Consider the following 17385-nt stretch of genomic DNA (forward strand, 5'->3'; position numbering starts at 1 on the left):
CGCCGGCAGTCACTCCTTGCAGGGTTTGGTTTTCTGGGCTACTCTCCAGGCTTCAGTGGGGACAGGGCTGTTTGTCTGGAGTTGGGGTACAGGAGCTGCTTCGGTTGTGGGAGGTCCTGGGGTTTGTTCTGTCAGGAGTAGCAGGGGCTAGTGGTCATTGACAGAGGCCAGCTTTAGCCTCAGACCAGATTATCCCAGTTTTATGGTTGAGGAAACTGAGGCACAAGGAGATCGAATAAGTGCCTCACAACAGCTAGAAGCAGCAAGCTCAGGATTCAGTCCAGCAGTCTGCTCCAGACTCCTGACCACTTTTTAATTCTCCCTCTGTGAGGCACCTGTCACGGAAAGACCCCCAAGGCGTTGGCCTGCTCTTGATTCTGTCCACTGGGAGGTCACCTTCGAGCCCAATGCACCTTCGCAGAAGGAGTTAGGAGTCAGATGCTCACTGACCCTGCCCCTCAGCCTGCCAAGCTGGATCGTCTTAAGTCTTTAAACGTGTCACACCCTTTTCTCCCTCAGCATCTGCAAGGGCTGCCCCCTCTGTGCCCCGCCCCCCTCCCCGACCCTTACCCGGATCTCAGCCTAAACTTCCTAAGCATCGTTTCTCCCAAGAAAACTTCATGGCGCCTCAGGCTCCTTTCATTTGCTATAAAAGAATTCTGTAGCACCTGAGTGAATATTTAGTAAGTCAAGAGTTAATGATCCAAAAGTCAACATTCTGGATGTGTTTACTAATTCAAAAATTGCATATGGTTGCTGCAGAGGATGTGGTGTTCATAAGAATGAATTCCGAACGTTTCTTTACCCTGCATCATATGGATACCATATGGACACCAGTTTGGGGAGGGGGGTAGTGATTTGGCAGCTTTTCTACACGGTTTTAGATAGAAATACGATTCAGCGTACTATTAGCATGGGAAGGAGAACCTGATGGAAAGAGATGTCATGGCTCCTTTTCTCTTGGTGCTCCGAGGTTTCCAGCAGGTTCGCCTGGCCGTACGGGTTTTGAGCTGCCGGGTGCCCTGTCTGAGCAAAGCCTACCGAGTTTGCGTGGCCCCGCTGCTGCCCGCCGTGGACGCCCAGGCCCGCAGTGTGGTAGCCAGAGAACAGAACACACGCAACCGCAGTGACGTTCCGAGCGGACTAAACGTCGATGAGACACCCGCATAGCAGGGATGGCCTCTCCAGACACATTTAGAAACTCGCCTTTCTAGAAAAATACGAGTGCTTGCTAAATCCAGGCGAGCTATATATTTTTATGCTGGTGTCTCTGCTCTGCTCCGGGCTTGATTCTGCGGTTTAAGAAATGAGCCCGTTTAGTAGGACTGCTGCCTAGCTTCACAGAGAGCGGGCTGCTCAACAGCGTGTCTTGCAGAATGAAGAGGAAGTCTTGGTGGAGTGCCGTGTGCGATTCCTGTCCTTCATGGGCGTCGGGAAGGATGTCCATACGTTTGCCTTCATCATGGACACCGGGAACCAACGCTTCGAGTGCCATGTTTTCTGGTGCGAGCCTAACGCGGGTAACGTGTCGGAGGCCGTGCAGGCCGCCTGCATGGTGAGTGGTCCCTCTGGGGCGCTGCCGCAGCTCTGCACCTCTGCTCTTGTGCTCCGTGCAGGAAATCAGTGCGGAGCTCCTCGTTCAAAGGAAAATAGGTCTCCTCTCTAAAGGGATCCTCTGCTGGGTCGCACCCTCAGTCCTGCGGACACGATCCATCATGGCGAGCAGTTGGCCATCTCAGCGGCCAAGGGTGCCGACAGGAAGCCGGGCCAATGGAGCCACATTCTGTAGGGACTCCGGTACCCCTGAAAGCAGGGATCATCAAGTCTACAGATTGGAGGAGTCTTAATTCTTGATCCCTGATTAACTTCAGTATACGGTTAGAAAATGTTGGGCATGTAGAAGTTGGTGCTGTTTAGAACCAGCTTAGGACTGAAAAAAATTCAGGGTGTTGATTGATTTTTATTTCAGATAGTTGGTTTCAGCACGTCAGTCTTGTATATTTAATTTGTATCTGTGAACTTGGTCCTTACAATGACCGTCCGTAGGGTGGTTGTTAGTTCTGTTTTATTTATGAGGAAACAGAGGCTCAGAGGAAAGGTGATAAGAGACAAAGTCTGTGTTCAACCCCGAGTTTTTCAGGTGACACAGCTGCGCTCTTTGTACCATGTATAGGATTTCAAACAAACAAAAATACCTCATCCTTCATTCTGCAAATACCCTTTGAGCACCTATGACGCTGGGCACTGAAAAAGTTCTGTTTTTTTTTTTTTAAGGTTTTATTTATTTATTTGACAGAGACACAGCGAGAGAGGGAACACAAGCAGGGGGAGTGGGAGAGGGAGAAGCAGGCTCCCCGCCAAGCAGGGAGCCCGATGTGGGGATCGATCCCAGAACCCTGGGATCATGACCTGAGCCGAAGGCAGACGCTTAACCGGCTGAGCCACCCGGGAGCCCCAAAAAAGTTCTAGAAAAACTGAGGGAACAGTATGAATGTAGGCATCAAGACCTGGGGTGGGTGGTAATTCTTCGCAGCAGCAGGTTGGGTAGCTGGAACTGAGTAAAGGAGGTGAGGTCATGCCAGCGTGTTTATCTTCAGCAAACATTGTTAAGCAGGAGCGATGAATTGATACTGGGTTTTAAAAGCATACTCCCCCCAAAAGAGAAACTAAAGGAGGGGATGGGTTGAAAGGACAATGACCAGGAAGCCACCGGTCCGCATGAGGGTTCCGGAGGGTCTAAACCAGGAGTGTTGGCAGTGGAGTAAGCAGGAGCAGATGGCTTGGAACGTGGTAGAGAATCGCCTGGCTGGGGATGAGCAATACTGAATTTGAAGCACCGGTTCTTCATTTAATTCAACCCACCGTTTATGGGCTGGACTCTGGGGAGTTCGAGTAAGAGCCGATCCTTGCATTACAGAGCTTAGCTACAGGGGGAGACACGTGAGCCGGTTGTGGTGTAAAAGGTGCTGTAAGGAAAAGTGTAAGACCACACTGGACTGAGAAGTGGCCAGGAGGAAAAAGAAACAGAGACCCCGAAAGCCGACCAAGGTCTGACAAGGAAGGGGTAGTTCAAAGCACAACAGTAAGGGAGTTTGCTTCTTGTTTTATGGCGGGGGGCGGCGGGGGGGCTCACACATTTTTTAGACTGAGGGAAATGAGCTAGCAAAGCTGGATTGAAATGGGGGTCATAGGGGCACCTGGGTGGCTTAAGCATCTGCCTTCAGCTCAGCTCATGATCCCAGGGTCCGGCAATCGGGCCCATGTCGGGCTCCCTGCTCAGCGGGGGGTCTGCTTCTCCCTCTCTCAAATAAATAAAATCTTTTTAAAAAAAATGAAAAGGAATGGGGGTCACATATACAGTTGGGGCAAGGTCTTGGTGGTAGATTAAGAGCCTAGGGCTGGGGTTTAGCCTCCTCACTGGGTCACGGTGACTTCGAGACTAGCCAGATGCTAGGGGTCCAAGAGAAGCAGATGGTGGTGACGGAGGTGGCGTGAGTTCCCTGTTGTTTACGTGTGGTAGACACGCAGTTGCCGGGTGCGACAGAAGCAGAGGATGAAGTGGGCTCTAGATGGTGAAGGCGAGGCAGGAGGAAGGGAGCCAGCTGACTTAAAGGGCACCTTTTAGTGGAGAGGCGAGGAGGGAGGAGCGAAGGCGAGAGCCGGTGCCGAGTGCTCAGGGGCTGGCGTCCTTCTGCCCACAGGCCTTTGTCAAGTGCCCTGGAGCCGGGAGGCTAGTAATAGTAACTCAGATCTGCCCGCAAGAGAAGGGACAGGACTGGGGGGGGTCCAGGTGGACCCCCGAACCAAGCACGGGAGACTGAGATGGGATGAAGACAATGAAAGCATCCAGTCAAGCAAAAATGGAGGATGACTATTTAGGTATTTCATGAAACTGAAAAAGGATCGTAACAGATGGTTGTAGTCGTAAAATGAATGGCTTTCAGCCTTAATTGTACATTTTAAATGCTGGTGACAAATAATTAGCTTTATCACTGGTTACAGTTTGTTTTCTGATTCCCAGACTCTTTTTCTCTCTAAGAAACAATTTTTACTCACTTGCTTACGATTTTTTTTAAAGATTTTTTATTTACTTATTTGAGAGCGAGAATGAGAGAGAGAGAGCACATGAGAGGGGGGAGGGTCAGAGGGAGAAGCAGACTCCCCGCCGAGCAGGGAGCCCGATGTGGGTGGGACTCGATCCCGGGACTCCAGGATCATGACCTGAGCCGAAGGCAGTCGCTTAACCAGCTGAGCCACCCAGGCGCCCCTCACTTGCTTACGATTTTAATTGTAATAGGGCAGCCGGCTGAAGCGGCTCGGCCAATCCGGTATGAAGGCGCACTGATAACATCCCACTCTTTACACTCGGATCCCAGCATTTCTGACTCAGTGGCTTTCCTCTTGAGTCCGATCTGCATGAACCTCTGTCTGAACTATCTGCGCATGAATTTATACCATCTGAAATACCTGTGGTGTTGACACACTCTTTTGAATCTCCTTAATTTTTAGGCATCTTTTGCAGTTGTGTGGTATGGGCCCAGCTGTGGATATTTTGGTGAAATTCAGGAGAGAGGGAGCCTTCATGAAATTCATCAGGTGCAATTTTGACTCACACTGGACACACCTCCCAGGAGAGATTCCTAGTCCAGTGCACCATGATGCGACACCTGCCCATTTACAAATCTGTGCTTTGGAAGTGTGTGGTTTGGGTTGTGATGCAGACCTAGCAAGGTACCTTGCAGAGAGGAAACGAGAAATCCTTTCTTGGATGACTGGGTCGAAAGGGGCTAGTTCTGTAATCTCTGGGCTTTGTGACTCAAGAGTCCTTCCTGTAGTTTATGCTTCCCGTGGGGAAGCATCAGCCTGTTTCACACTGTACTAAAGAACCTATTGATATTTAAGTAGAGTTTAAAAAAATCAGCTATGGAATTAATTATTTTAAAGTGCTTGGATTAGGAAAAAACGTATTTGGTAAATTTTAACCTTTGTATCTAATTTTGAAGAATTGCTTACCTTTTCATTAATATAAAAGCGGGTGGATTGTGTTACATTTCTGAAGGAGAGAAACTGTGGTGCCAACAGTGCTAATGGACATTTTAAAACCCATTAGGATTTAGGGGCTTCTGGCTGGCTCGGTCGGCGGAGCGTGCAACTCTTGATCTTGGGGTCGTGAATTTGAGATTACTTAAAATTTTTAAATCCACTAGGATTTGGACTTGCAGATAAAATGTATCCTGAAATCTGTACACATCCTTCTGTTTTATTAAAGCAGGAAACAGGAAAAGGAACGAACATTTCTGAACGCCTTCGGTGTTGCTAGGCCAGTTTTCGGCATTCTGCAAGGATTCCTTAATCGTAATGCCCTCTGTAAAGGTCCCAGCTTTGTGCCATTTTACATGGAAGCAACTGAGGCTGAGAGATGGAGTACCTTGCTTGGGTCATACAGTTCACATAAGTGATAGAGCCTAGATTCAGACTGTGCCCTTTCTTTCTTCCTTTCTTTCTTTCTTTTTTTAAGATTTTATTTATTTATTTGACAGAGAGAGATACAGTGAGAGAGGGAACACAAGCAGGGTGAGTGCTCCCGCTGAGCAGGGAGCCTGATGTGGGGCTCGATCCCAGGACCCTGGGATCATCACCTGAGCCGAAGGCAGACGCTTAACGACTGAGCCACCCAGGCGCCCCCAGACTGTGCCCTTTCTACCGTGTTGTCTCCCAGTTAGCCATGAGCACTCACCTCATGTACAGAGTTGTACCTGTCTCCCACAAAACTCGAGGATTGTCTCTCCCGATCCTTGTCCTTTTCATTAGCTCTTTGACTCTTAGGTATATTAATTACAGCCTGTCCATACAGAGAACAAGTGGAGGGTGGAGAAGGGTGGCAAAAGCCACCACACCTTTGTTGAGCCGAATGATCTTTTTTTTCCCTGAGATCGAGACCTGAGCTGAGATCAGGAGTCAGATGCTTAACTGACTGAGCCGCCCACGTGCCCCAAGCCTAATGATCTTTTAAGAACATTTCAAATACCCACATTAAGAAATAAACTCTTGGGTTTATGTATAGGAGCTAGGTCATTACATTTTGGAAGTAAATGTATTGGTGAATTAAAATGGAATTAAACAAGAAGGGATGACATGTCATTAACGACCATAAAACACTTTTGTTTCATTTCAGTTACGATACCAGAAGTGCTTGGTAGCCAGGCCGCCTTCCCAGAAAGTTCGACCACCTCCTCCGCCAGCAGACTCGGTGACCAGACGGGTCACAACCAATGTAAAACGGGGGGTCTTATCCCTCATTGACACTTTGAAACAGAAACGCCCTGTCACAGAGACACCATAGCTGCGTATGTTAAAGGATTCCGGACTACGTCCCTGAAGATTGAATAGCTACACTAAAGAAGATGAACTGATACCTGGCCTTCCATTCAGTTGCTGATGCTTTGTCTTCAGAGAATTAATCCTTAACCAAACAGTGTTAGACAAGCATGTTCTCTCGTCTTGCCACCATCCTGTGATATGAAAAGAAGCATGACTAATTTTTTTTGCTATCAGTCAGATACATCCTGAGCAGTGGAAGGTCTTTTTCTTACTGTAAATATGGTGACCATTACTTGACTTCACGCACACGGAGAAGAATGTGGCCACAGCCCTCCTCGTGAACTAAAGCTGAGTCCTTGGGGTGAACGACGCTGGAGTTAGTTTCATTGTCTCCTGGATTGGATCTGTCACAAGCACTTGGCCCCGTGTCCAGCCTTGGAGTAGCCACCGCGTGCCAGATACCATTGAATTGCTGTAAAAATAGGATGAGGAGTTTTTGTTTCAGTCTTTCACGAAATCAGACCTTTTGCTTGACAACACCGGCTGTCGGCATCAGTACAGAAACCAGCTGGCGGCTTTCCTTGACGAGCTCTTGGACGCACGGACGCCATTTCAGGTCTACAGCTGCTTGTGGGATGTTGGGGGGGAAAGTGAAACTTCAGAATTGAAAAGCATACCAAGTTTGAGCAATTAAAATCGGGCAAAAAAATAGCTTTTCTAGATGGCTTTCAAACCGATTATTTAAAAAAAAAAGGAAAAAGAAAAAGGAAAGAAAATCAGAACGCATTTCGGGTGGGACGTGTTTCAAACTTCTGCCTTATATTGTACAATGCAGCTAGAGAATTATAGTTCACTATGGCCATTCTCTACACAAACAACATTAAAATGAAATATTTCTCCTACGCCTTTCATCCTTAGTTTGATAATTAGCCAATATGCAATTTGGAGTTGAGGAAATGTCATTTATATTTTGGGTCTCCACCACCACATTATTATGTTCGTCTTCCTAGTGAAACGTTCTGCTAGGATTCCGTATCCAGCTCAGTCTTACCCTCATGCTTTTTGCCCAGAAAGCTGTCTGTCCATCATGTATTGTCCATGGCAACAAATTACATTAAATCGAACCTTTCTGAAGTTATGTATTTAATATTAGAATATGTTGGACTTTACTAGATATATTTTTAAATTTCTATTTTTTTCAAGATTTAAATATTTCATATCAGAGCAAAATATACATAGCAACACTGGACTGCTTAACAAGTTTCCCAAAAAGCATTTTCCTGCTTCTCTTTTCTCACCTATAAAGATACACAGATTTAGACTTTTGTTGACATTATCTTAAAAGGAAGTTGCTAAGGAGACCAATCTAAATATTAGTCTTATTTACTTTTTAATGTCAAAATTAACATTTTAAGACATCGTTATAAAAAGTAACACTTTGTTTATCTACTGCGATGTACTTGTTAAAACGGCTTCCACATTCAAATGGGGTAACCATTTGAGCCTTACGAGGTAGAGAAAGGTACTAAACACATTTGAGAAATAAAAATATGTATAAAGTACCAAGAGGCTCAGTCATGTAGCCTAAGACCTCTCAGAAGTTTGCGAGAGAACCCGGATGAGAACCCACGCTTCCCAGCTCTGTTGTAAGTCATGCTCCTTCCACATCAGTGAGGAAGGGTCTCTCCACAGTTACTCTGGGCATATCCAGTTACTGTCAAGAAATCTTAGAATTCCCTGTAGAAGGAGGGGAATACATCCAAGTCCCTCACACAGCAGTCTTAATCATAAAACCATTGCCCTCTCTCAGTCCAGGCCTCTTTCCCTGCAGTGTGCCTCAAAAGTGTTGTAGAGGACAGGCTCTTACATGCCGTGCGGCCTGTTCAACTTCCGAGATTTTCCAGAGGTGGTGGTACTGGTGGTAGAGATAGTCCTAACTCATGGTACTTAGCCACCAGAGAACATAATGGAGTAGGTGGCCTCCTGACTCTGTTCCCTCAGAATTCTGGAACTGTTTGCTAGCACTCTAGTGTTATGACAAAAAAGATGTCACCCTAGAAATGAATCCTACTTCTCACCAGCCTGTATACTGTTCTACCTGAAATAACCAGTGCCATCGTCAGAAATTATTGCGTTAAGAAAATCCTTAGTTTGCCCTTTGAAAAGCTGTTCAAAATTCAATCACAGTGATCTCTCATCTCGATCTCCACAGTGAAAGGTTTTAGTGTGATAAAAATTCTGAATAAGTCACCCACTTTTATATTGGAAATCTCTACCAGAACCCACTGTTGAATTTTTAAGGCATACCTTTGTTTGTTTTCAGGATCAAGAATACTGAGCTAGCTTTAAGTAGCAAACTGATTGATATATGCAATTATAGGATATGTTAAGATGAATGATAGCCTTTACATACTGAAAACTTTACTGCAGATATTGTTTTGAAAACAGCTTTGCGTCCTAAATGCAATTAATTTTTTGTAAGATTCATTACGTTAAACAGAGCGTTCGGACACTTTCTGCCATGGCCAAAAAGTACGTGTGACGGTGTGTGTGCATTTCTCTGGGAGAGGGCGCCGTGTCTCACCCGACGCTGTGGTCACACTCGGGTTATCTATGCATCTTCTTTAGACCCGCGACGCGGTGAACAGGCGGCCGTGTCCGCTATGCCTCGTTCGTCTTACCATTGTTTTAATTAACCTGTTAAATACGGCTTGAAATATTTTTATTTTATTTATTCTATTTTTACTTAAATAGACTGCATTATTGTGTTAATGTATTATCTTTACTGGATAGTATCTCACAGTGTATCCAGGCCTAAGCAATCTCAGTGAACTATACGTCGCCTAAAAGGTGGTTTTGTAATGATTTGTAGTCACATTTTTATTGGAATATGTAGAAGAAATGGCAAAATGCTCAAAGGTCCTTTTATTTTTTAAAAGCAGCTAGACAGACGCAGACTTGCCACCTCATCTGTGTGCTCCTTGGCAGCATCAAGGGGAACAGCCACCAGGCCTCTGGCAAAAACTTTACTTTGCAAACCAAAAGCACTGCTCGGTGCTTTGTTTTTATATCCTTCACAGCACATGTGATCTCCCCTCAAAGACACATGTCCACAAGCCCTTTGTTTCCACCTGGATATAAGATCACCCATAGCTACTTAGGACCATTGTTTTCTGTTTGTGTCTGTCTGGTTGCATGAAGGGACATTAGACCCATTTCCATTAAAGTAAGTTCTTTGTGATAAACTGTTGGCACTGCTACTTTTTTAAAAATCCAGTCTGATCTTATGATGGAGATTTGTAAGACCATTCTACACAAGGTCACTTACTAGAAAACCCGAAATCTTTCCTCCTTTTCTTGTATGACACACTCATTTCATAAGCATTGCAACACAAATTGAAGATTTCACAAACAACGTGAAAAACCTATGCCTAACTGATGCTAGCACAATTTAACTAGTAAAACCATTAGCTCTCTAGTTTGCCAGGCTTCCTTAACCTAATACACAGCTGACATGTGTGTTACACAGCCAGGAAAATGAAGTTTAATTTATTTCAGCTTCAGAGAAAAGATTGGGCTCACACTTTATCAGTGAGAGCACTCCCTGCCATCCAAAGCAGCTTGTTTATCCTGAAAGAACGTTTGCTTTTGCTTTCTGCCCCGTTTGCTGTTGACCACTTTTACACATTTTAATGTAATATGTTGTGAGAATAAACTTAGCTGCATAAAATGTCTGGCTCATTTATCTGACATCTCAATCCTATAGACCCAGGAATGGAAATGCAAGGGTAGTGTCTCCATGCTAGTCATTTTATTTTCAAACGATTCTTAAATTAAAGATCATTTTGGTAATGAAAAATTCTGCTTGGATTGTTATTGCAGATTTCCACCTGGTAAGAACTAGAAAGTAACTTGAAATTCTGAGTAATTTATCACACTGCCCTTGTTGATCAGGAACAACAGCCGGCGGCCTTAGTCACCAACTAGAGACTTCTGGAAGCAGTCTTCCTCCTATCAAGGTAGTCTAGCTTTCATTCTTGTTAAGAACCTGACGTCAAAGAGCGTAGGGGCGCCTGGGTGGCTCAGTCGGTTAAGCATCTGCCTTCGGCTCAGATCCTGATCCCAAGATCCTGGGCTCAAGTCCCGCATCGGGCTCCCTGCTCAGCGGGAGGCCTGCTTCCCTTTCTGCCGCTGCCCCTCCCCCAGCTTGTGCGCACGCTCTCTCTCTCTCTCTCTCTCTGTCAAATAAATAAATAAAATCTTAAAAAAAAAAAAAAAAAGCTGTACAGTCACTAAATCCAAAATCAAAGGTAACCAGAAAAGCAGTTAGATCTGGGCTAGGGCTACTTTAACTGTCAGACATATGAGATAAGTGGAATTTAGAGTATGTACTCTTTTTTTTTTTTTGGTTCATCTTCAATCACCACCCCCCTCCAGTGTCTTCTTAACTCTATTCAAAGGCAGTTACTATGAAGGAACAAAATTTCATTTTGGTTTCAGGTATTATATTAGTGGTAAGTAATTTCAGATAAAATTTGCTATTGGAGAATCTACCAGTAAATTCATTATTTTAGATTTTTGCAGCACTTTTCTCTAAGAAGCTCAAGAACAGAAAATGTGAGTGTAATCAATATTCTCCACTAGAATTCTCACGTTTTTATCCAAAGTCTTTTTCCTTTTTTACTCTACAAAGTACTTAAATAATTGATCATGTCCTTAGAAGACTGTCAAAGAAGAACACTACAGGCTTAATGAATCATTCAGAATCTCCATATATTTCTAAAGAGAAAAATAGTGACAAGATGCGTACTATGAGATACTGAAAATAAGGGGCTTAGGTTGTGATACGACATGAATCACAAGCTTACCAGAAAAATATCCTGAACTATTCCTCTACAATGAGAGTTTTTATAACATCACAGAGAATAAATATCTCAGACCTGCTACTTTTGGACAATGGAATACTTTTCAACCTGGGGCAGGGGAAGAGGGCAGGAGGAATTAGCGATTCCAGGGATAAAATACTGCTCTTTACCCAACAAAGTTCAATTCGGCTGCACCAGCTAGCCCTCTGGAGGCCTGGAGCGTCCAGAGCCAGACAATAGGGAGTATGAGGAAAGACCTAATTTTTGAAACAAAGAGGTCTATCGTTTTTGATTTTTGAAATCAGTAAATTAAGATCTGCATGGAGCCACTGGGTGTTATGCACAAACAATCATGGAACACTACATCAAAAACTAATGATGTAATGTATGGTGATTAACATAATAAATTTAAAGAGAAATCAGTAAATTAAGTTGGGCACTTAAAACATTTCTGTACTTTCTGAGAGTCATAAGTGAGAATTCTCTGGGGATTTAAAATAGAAGTTCACATATAAAAAGGCCTGTTTCCTTCGCTGACACATTCTGATAAATAAATTTTCAGCGAAAATATTTATTACTACTAAAATGAAATTCACCATTTTGTTTATTCTCACTTCAAGTGAGAAAATGACGACTAGAATGTTAGAGCTAAAATACACCTAAAAATTCATCTTGAAGAGGATAATATTCTACTGAAATCATGCCACCTGAATTAAACATTTAGGAATTTACATAACACTGTTCAACACAACTGGATTCTGAAAATAGAACTTTATATTCAAACTTTGTGTCTATGAACATTTTTTAAACAATAGGTTTCATAGTTGTAACTCATTTGATTTAATGTCAAACAATTTCTGTTTCCATGATGAAAAAAGAATCAGTAGACCCAGAAATGATAATCATACCAATTCTTGGTAGGCAATTGATAATACATCCAAGATGAATTGACTTTTAATATAATTAACATAGTGCTACAATATATTTTAATTGTGCATCAGAAATGATTCCCCAAAGTGTGATTACCGTGTGCCATTCGGAATGACTTGCAGATTTTACTATTTCCCCTGATCTTGGAACAGAATCAGACATTTTTATGGATTTCTTCAATAATCGGTGTCACTTGTATTCAGCAGGTTTGCCTCTTCCTCAGAGTTAGTACTATTTAGATGGCAATCTGTGTACACTTTTTTACAGCTGTATTTGGCCTGGTAAGCAGGGATAGTGGACTGTGTTCCATCTGCTCAGGATCCTGGAAGCTTTTCCCATGAGAAACTGTTTCCGCTCTGGTACTAACGTGCAGCTGAACTACCCACACCTGGAACTTCAGAACCTTCTGTTCTTTCTACTTGGACTCAATCTCAATCACATTACAAAAACTCATGCCATCCCATGTTTAAAGAATATTTTGATATTTTAAGAAAAAAAAAATCGACCTCCATAGTGATTGAAAATGTCAAACCACAAGTGAATAGATCCGGAAAAGCAAGCTCAAGTCGGTGTGAGGCCTGCAGCTTTTCCCTGTCTGCGCTAATAAACCACCTCAAGTCTGTTACAAGGCAGACAGTGTTTCCCTTCAGGAAGAATTGTTGCAGCTTCCTCTTAACAGTGTCCTGAGGCCTGACTGGAAGTTAGCAGGAGGGAGGCAAGTTCTAACAGCCGATCCTGAGTCTACAGCTGGACATTCTAGAACAGGTCAGCACTGAGCTGGTGCAGTGCAGGACTCCGGCCGTGTTGAATCGCCTACATTATTGTTTCTCACTTGTCTTCATTCTCTTGAAGGTACTATCACATTTAGAAGATACTAAGTGACCAAAAGGGTGAGTATCTTGTGTAGGGTTATCTAACCTTCAGAGAGGTATCAGACTTTGACAGAAAGTCAACTGCCCTCGACGTCTGTAAAAACTACAACACAGTCAAAGCCATGGTCGAGGACGTCTGAATGGGAAGGAAGGTAAGTTCTCTTTAGGCTTTTCCCCTCTTCTGGTTATTGATGGTGAGGGAAAGTAACCGGTCTTGGGTCCAACCCAATGATAGTAAAAATGTTGAGTTGGTATCTGAGATTTGATCCCGTGGGGACTTGAAGATGGCAACATCACTGGAGGCAAAACAATCTCTATGGGTTTCAGTGCGATCACTCTGTCTTCTGGGCGAGGTCTTATGAAGTTTGTCTGCCGTTCATACGGTCTGGGGTGAGCTGTGTTCTTCATAAATGTAGGCACTAAGGGATTGGCGGCGGGCTTGCCGGGTTTTCTGACGTGCGAGGAAGAAGCTGCTGAAGTGGCTTTTTTCTGTGGCAGAGATGTTTTTGTTGTCAGTGTCTCTGACCGGTTAGCATTTGCATTCGTTTCTCGATTCAGGAACTCAGCGATTTTCGTTTGGATGCCGCTGTTGTCACTAGTGGGAGTTTTCGGCAATGATATTTTTGACTTTTTCTTCTTCTTCTCCCGCTTTGAAGATTTACCCAACTCAATTCCATCCAGTAGACCCTTAGCGGCAGCACGGGCCAGAACGTCTCTCACAGACACTGTCTCAGATGGGTCCCGCTGCAATTAAAAGAAGCAGTTACTCAGTGTCGGAGTTAACTATTGCTGTGCATATTACAAATGTTCTCAGCTTCAGGAAAAACAAATGAGTATCTTTATTACTATAAAAGAAATGGTTTTTAGGCCTTAGTCCTGAATATATCCCATAAACCTCAGCAAATGACTGTCTTTTTGTACTTAAACTTCCCCATTTGTAAATCTGATAGAAAAAAAAATTCTAGGCCTTATTTCTTCCATGTAAGCCATGATGAACTAGATGTTGGCCAAGTGCTTGGAAAGTGGGGGTGGAGAGCAGGCAAGGGAGGAACGCCCAGGGGGAATAGGAAGATAAAAATAGGGATTTGGGGGCGCCTGGGTGGCTCAGTCGGAAGAGTGAGCAACTCTTGATCTCAGGGTCGTGGGTTCGAGCTCTATGTTGGGTGTAGAGCTTACTAAAAAAAATAAGTACCCTTAAAAAAAAAATAGGGATTTTTGTGCCACACAGTAGTAACTCTTTCTCCTGTCTTTTAGCTATTTATTTTTTATTATGTTCAGTTAGCCAGCATATAGTACCTCATTAGTTTTTGATGTAGTGTTCAACGATTCATTAGTTGCATATAACACCCAGTGCTCATCACCACACATACCCTCCTTAATACCCATCACCCGGTTACCCTCTCCCTCCACCCCCGTCCCTTCTGTAACCCTCAGTTTGTTTCCAGAGTCCAGAGTCTCTCCTGGTTTGTCTCCCTCTCTGATTTCTTCCCATTCAGTTTTCCCTCCCTTCCCCTGTGGTCCTCTGTGCTCTTCCTTATGTTCCACATATGAGTGAAACCATACGATAATTGTCTTTCTCTGCTTGACTTATTTCACTTAGCACAATCCCTTCCAGTCCCATCCATGTCAATGCAAACGGTGGGTATTCATAAATAAGCACACCATTACAAAGTGTTCACAAAGTACCTAGGTTCCTCTTTATGAGGTTTGTCCTTTCTTAATTCCAAAGTATGACATGGATTGGAATTTTTCCCCCTTACCTCCCTTGTTAGAACAGAAAGAAAACAACCATTGGTAATTCCAGATGGTTCCATTCTGAAAAATTTATCAGTAGACAGATGTATTTCCTTTAAGGAGCACAGTGGAAGGACAGGAGGACTAAGCCTGCAATAGAAATGAGCAAACGGGAAATGGTTAGAATGGCTCGTCTGCCAATCGAGAGAGACAGTAAATTGCAACAATTTTTCTTCTATTATGTTTTCTAATCATTTAAACAAAAATTCCAAACAAGAATAAAATGCCAAAGTAGAACAATATTGTAAGTTAAAAGCTCTAATATTTCATGTTAGCTCATAATTTATTTTGCTTCCCAAGGTTTGCATCTTTAAGCAACTATGCCAAGAATATCAACCTTGCCACAAATTAAAAACTCTTTTCCAAGTCGCTAATATGTTAACAAAAAGACTTCCATTATCAAAACAGGTAAATATGTATAGTAATCACAAAGATAAAACAGAAAAAATCCTTCTTTCACATGTTGTCAAAATACAAAAAGTAGGACTTCCTTCTTTTCATTACTTTTTGCACAATTACAGCATAAAAATGGCCTATCGTTTTAACTACATTATTCTTCCCAACTGCTTTTTGAGTATTAGTGAATGTGTTACACAGTGCTCAAGAAAGTGCACAACAAAGATTTTGTGCCAGAAACATAAAAAGCTCTAATCACTATTATGTGGAAAATAACTTTTTGGTTTTTATATTTACTATTTAATTTCTCATTCAGTAGTAAGTGGTTCATTCATAAATAGTAAATAATTCTTATATGCCCATGCTTTTGCAATTAAAATATATCTAATAAAGGAATAAACATTTTTCCATATAAATTAAGGTGTCAGGAACTCTTGTTAATTATTTTGTATATTTTGAAATTTAACACCATTTTTTTCCAAGTTTTTATTTAAATTCCAATTAGTTAACAGTGTAATACTAGTTTCAGGTGTAGAATTTAGTGATTTGAAACCATTTTTAAATGTATATTTATTCATTCACTATTTGCCTACTATGTGCAAGGCACATAAATATTAATTCTTTTGAACAGTTTACAGTTTAGTTGGAGAAACTTTATAATAATATAAAGAAGACCCAGTAAGAATGCTGAGCCAAGTAGAGACAAAATCATGTAGGAATAAGGTACAATTAACTCTGGCCATGGGATAGCAGATCTGAAGACTCCACAGAAGAAGAACCATTGGTGCTGTGTCTTGAAGAATGAGTAAGTTTCCAGTAACATAAAGTATTTCTAGGCAGAAAGAAGAACATGAACAAAAGTACAGTGTGTCATAAAAAGGTAAGTTCATACCCTACGATCCAGCAATTGCAGTACTAGATATTTACCCAAAGGATACAAAAATACAGATTCAAAGGGATACATGCACCCTGGTACTTATATAGCAGCATTATCAACAACAGCCAAACTATGGAGAGAACCCCATTGACTGATGAATGGATAAAGAAAATGTGGTATATGTACCCAATGTAATGTTACTCAGCCATCAAAAAGAATGAAATCTTGCCATTTGCAAGGACATGGATGGAGCTAGAGAATATTGTGCTAAGTGAAATAAGTCAGAAAGACAAATACCATATGATCTCATTCACGTGGAATTTAAGAAAGAAAATAGATGAACATAAGGGAAGGGGGGAAAGAAAAAAAGGAGAGGGAAACATTCCATAAGAGACTCTTAAAAATAGAGAACAAACCGAGGGTTGATGGAAGTGGGTGGTGGATGGGCTAGATGCGCCCATCTAGCCCATGGGTATTAAGGAGGGCACTTGCTGGGAGGGATGGGGTGGCTGGGTTTTAGACATTGGGGAAGCTATGTGCTACGGTGAGCACTGTGAATTGTGTAAGACTGTTGAATCACAGATCTGTACTTCTGAAACAAACAACGCAACATATTTTAAGAAAAAAGAAAAAGAAGAAGATAGCAGGAGAGGAAGAATGAAGGGGAGTAAGTCAGAGGGGGAGACGAACCATGAGAGACGATGGACTCTGAAAAACAAACTGAGGGTTCTAGAGGGGAGGGGGGTGGGGGGATGGGTTAGCCTGGTGATGGGTATTAAAGAGGGCACGTTCTGCATGGAGCACTGGGTGTTATGAACAAACAATGAATCATGGAACACTACACCAAAACAAATTATGTAATATATGGTGATTAACATAACAATAAAAAAATTAAAAGATAAAAAAAAAAAAGAGGGCACTTGCTATGATGGGCACTGGGTGTTGTATGTAAGTGATGAATTACTGAATTGTACTCCAGAAACCAGTACTGCACTGTATGTTAACTAGCTAAAATTTAAATTTTAGATAGTTATTTTAATTTAATTTAATTTATTCAAATTTATTTTAAATTAATTTTTAAATTAAATTGAAAAAATAATAATAATTAAAAAAATGTGTTCAGGGTACAGCAAGTGTTTCCAGGTGGCTGGGACATAAGGTGAGTAAGAGGTGTAGAGGTCGCTTAGGATGCAGGCAGACCCATATGACCTCAAATGACATACCACAGAGTGGTGCCAATGGTGGTTCTTGATAAATGTTTATGTTGAACTAAGCTGAAATATAATAGCTGTGTAGGTTCTAAAGGCAGCCTTATAATCAACAAATTGAA

The 17385-nt window shown here is 42.4% G+C and overlaps 2 protein-coding genes across 2 annotated transcripts in view; one reads left to right on the top strand and one right to left on the bottom strand.

Moving 5' to 3' along the window:
• APBB2 (amyloid beta precursor protein binding family B member 2) overlaps positions 1-6343 on the top strand; it is a 340123-nt gene extending 333780 nt beyond the window's left edge. Inside the window, exons 12-13 of the mRNA XM_088021349.1 lie at positions 1376-1555; positions 6176-6343. Of these exons, the coding sequence (XP_087877475.1) occupies positions 1376-1555; positions 6176-6343 (348 nt within the window). The remainder of the gene's footprint in view (positions 1-1375; positions 1556-6175) is intronic.
• A 6759-nt stretch (positions 6344-13102) lies between these two features.
• Positions 13103-17385, bottom strand: part of NSUN7 (NOP2/Sun RNA methyltransferase family member 7) — a 55834-nt gene continuing 51551 nt past the window's right edge. Inside the window, exons 11-12 of the mRNA XM_028088636.1 lie at positions 14749-14872; positions 13103-13732 (exon numbers count right to left, since the gene is read on the bottom strand). Coding sequence (XP_027944437.1) covers positions 13103-13732; positions 14749-14872 — 754 coding nt within the window. The remainder of the gene's footprint in view (positions 13733-14748; positions 14873-17385) is intronic.

Source organism: Eumetopias jubatus, unplaced genomic scaffold, assembly GCF_037043125.1.
Source record: "Eumetopias jubatus isolate StellerSeaLion01/CBP00866 unplaced genomic scaffold, mEumJub1_p1.0 scaffold_2, whole genome shotgun sequence".
Taxonomy (NCBI): domain Eukaryota; kingdom Metazoa; phylum Chordata; class Mammalia; order Carnivora; family Otariidae; genus Eumetopias; species Eumetopias jubatus.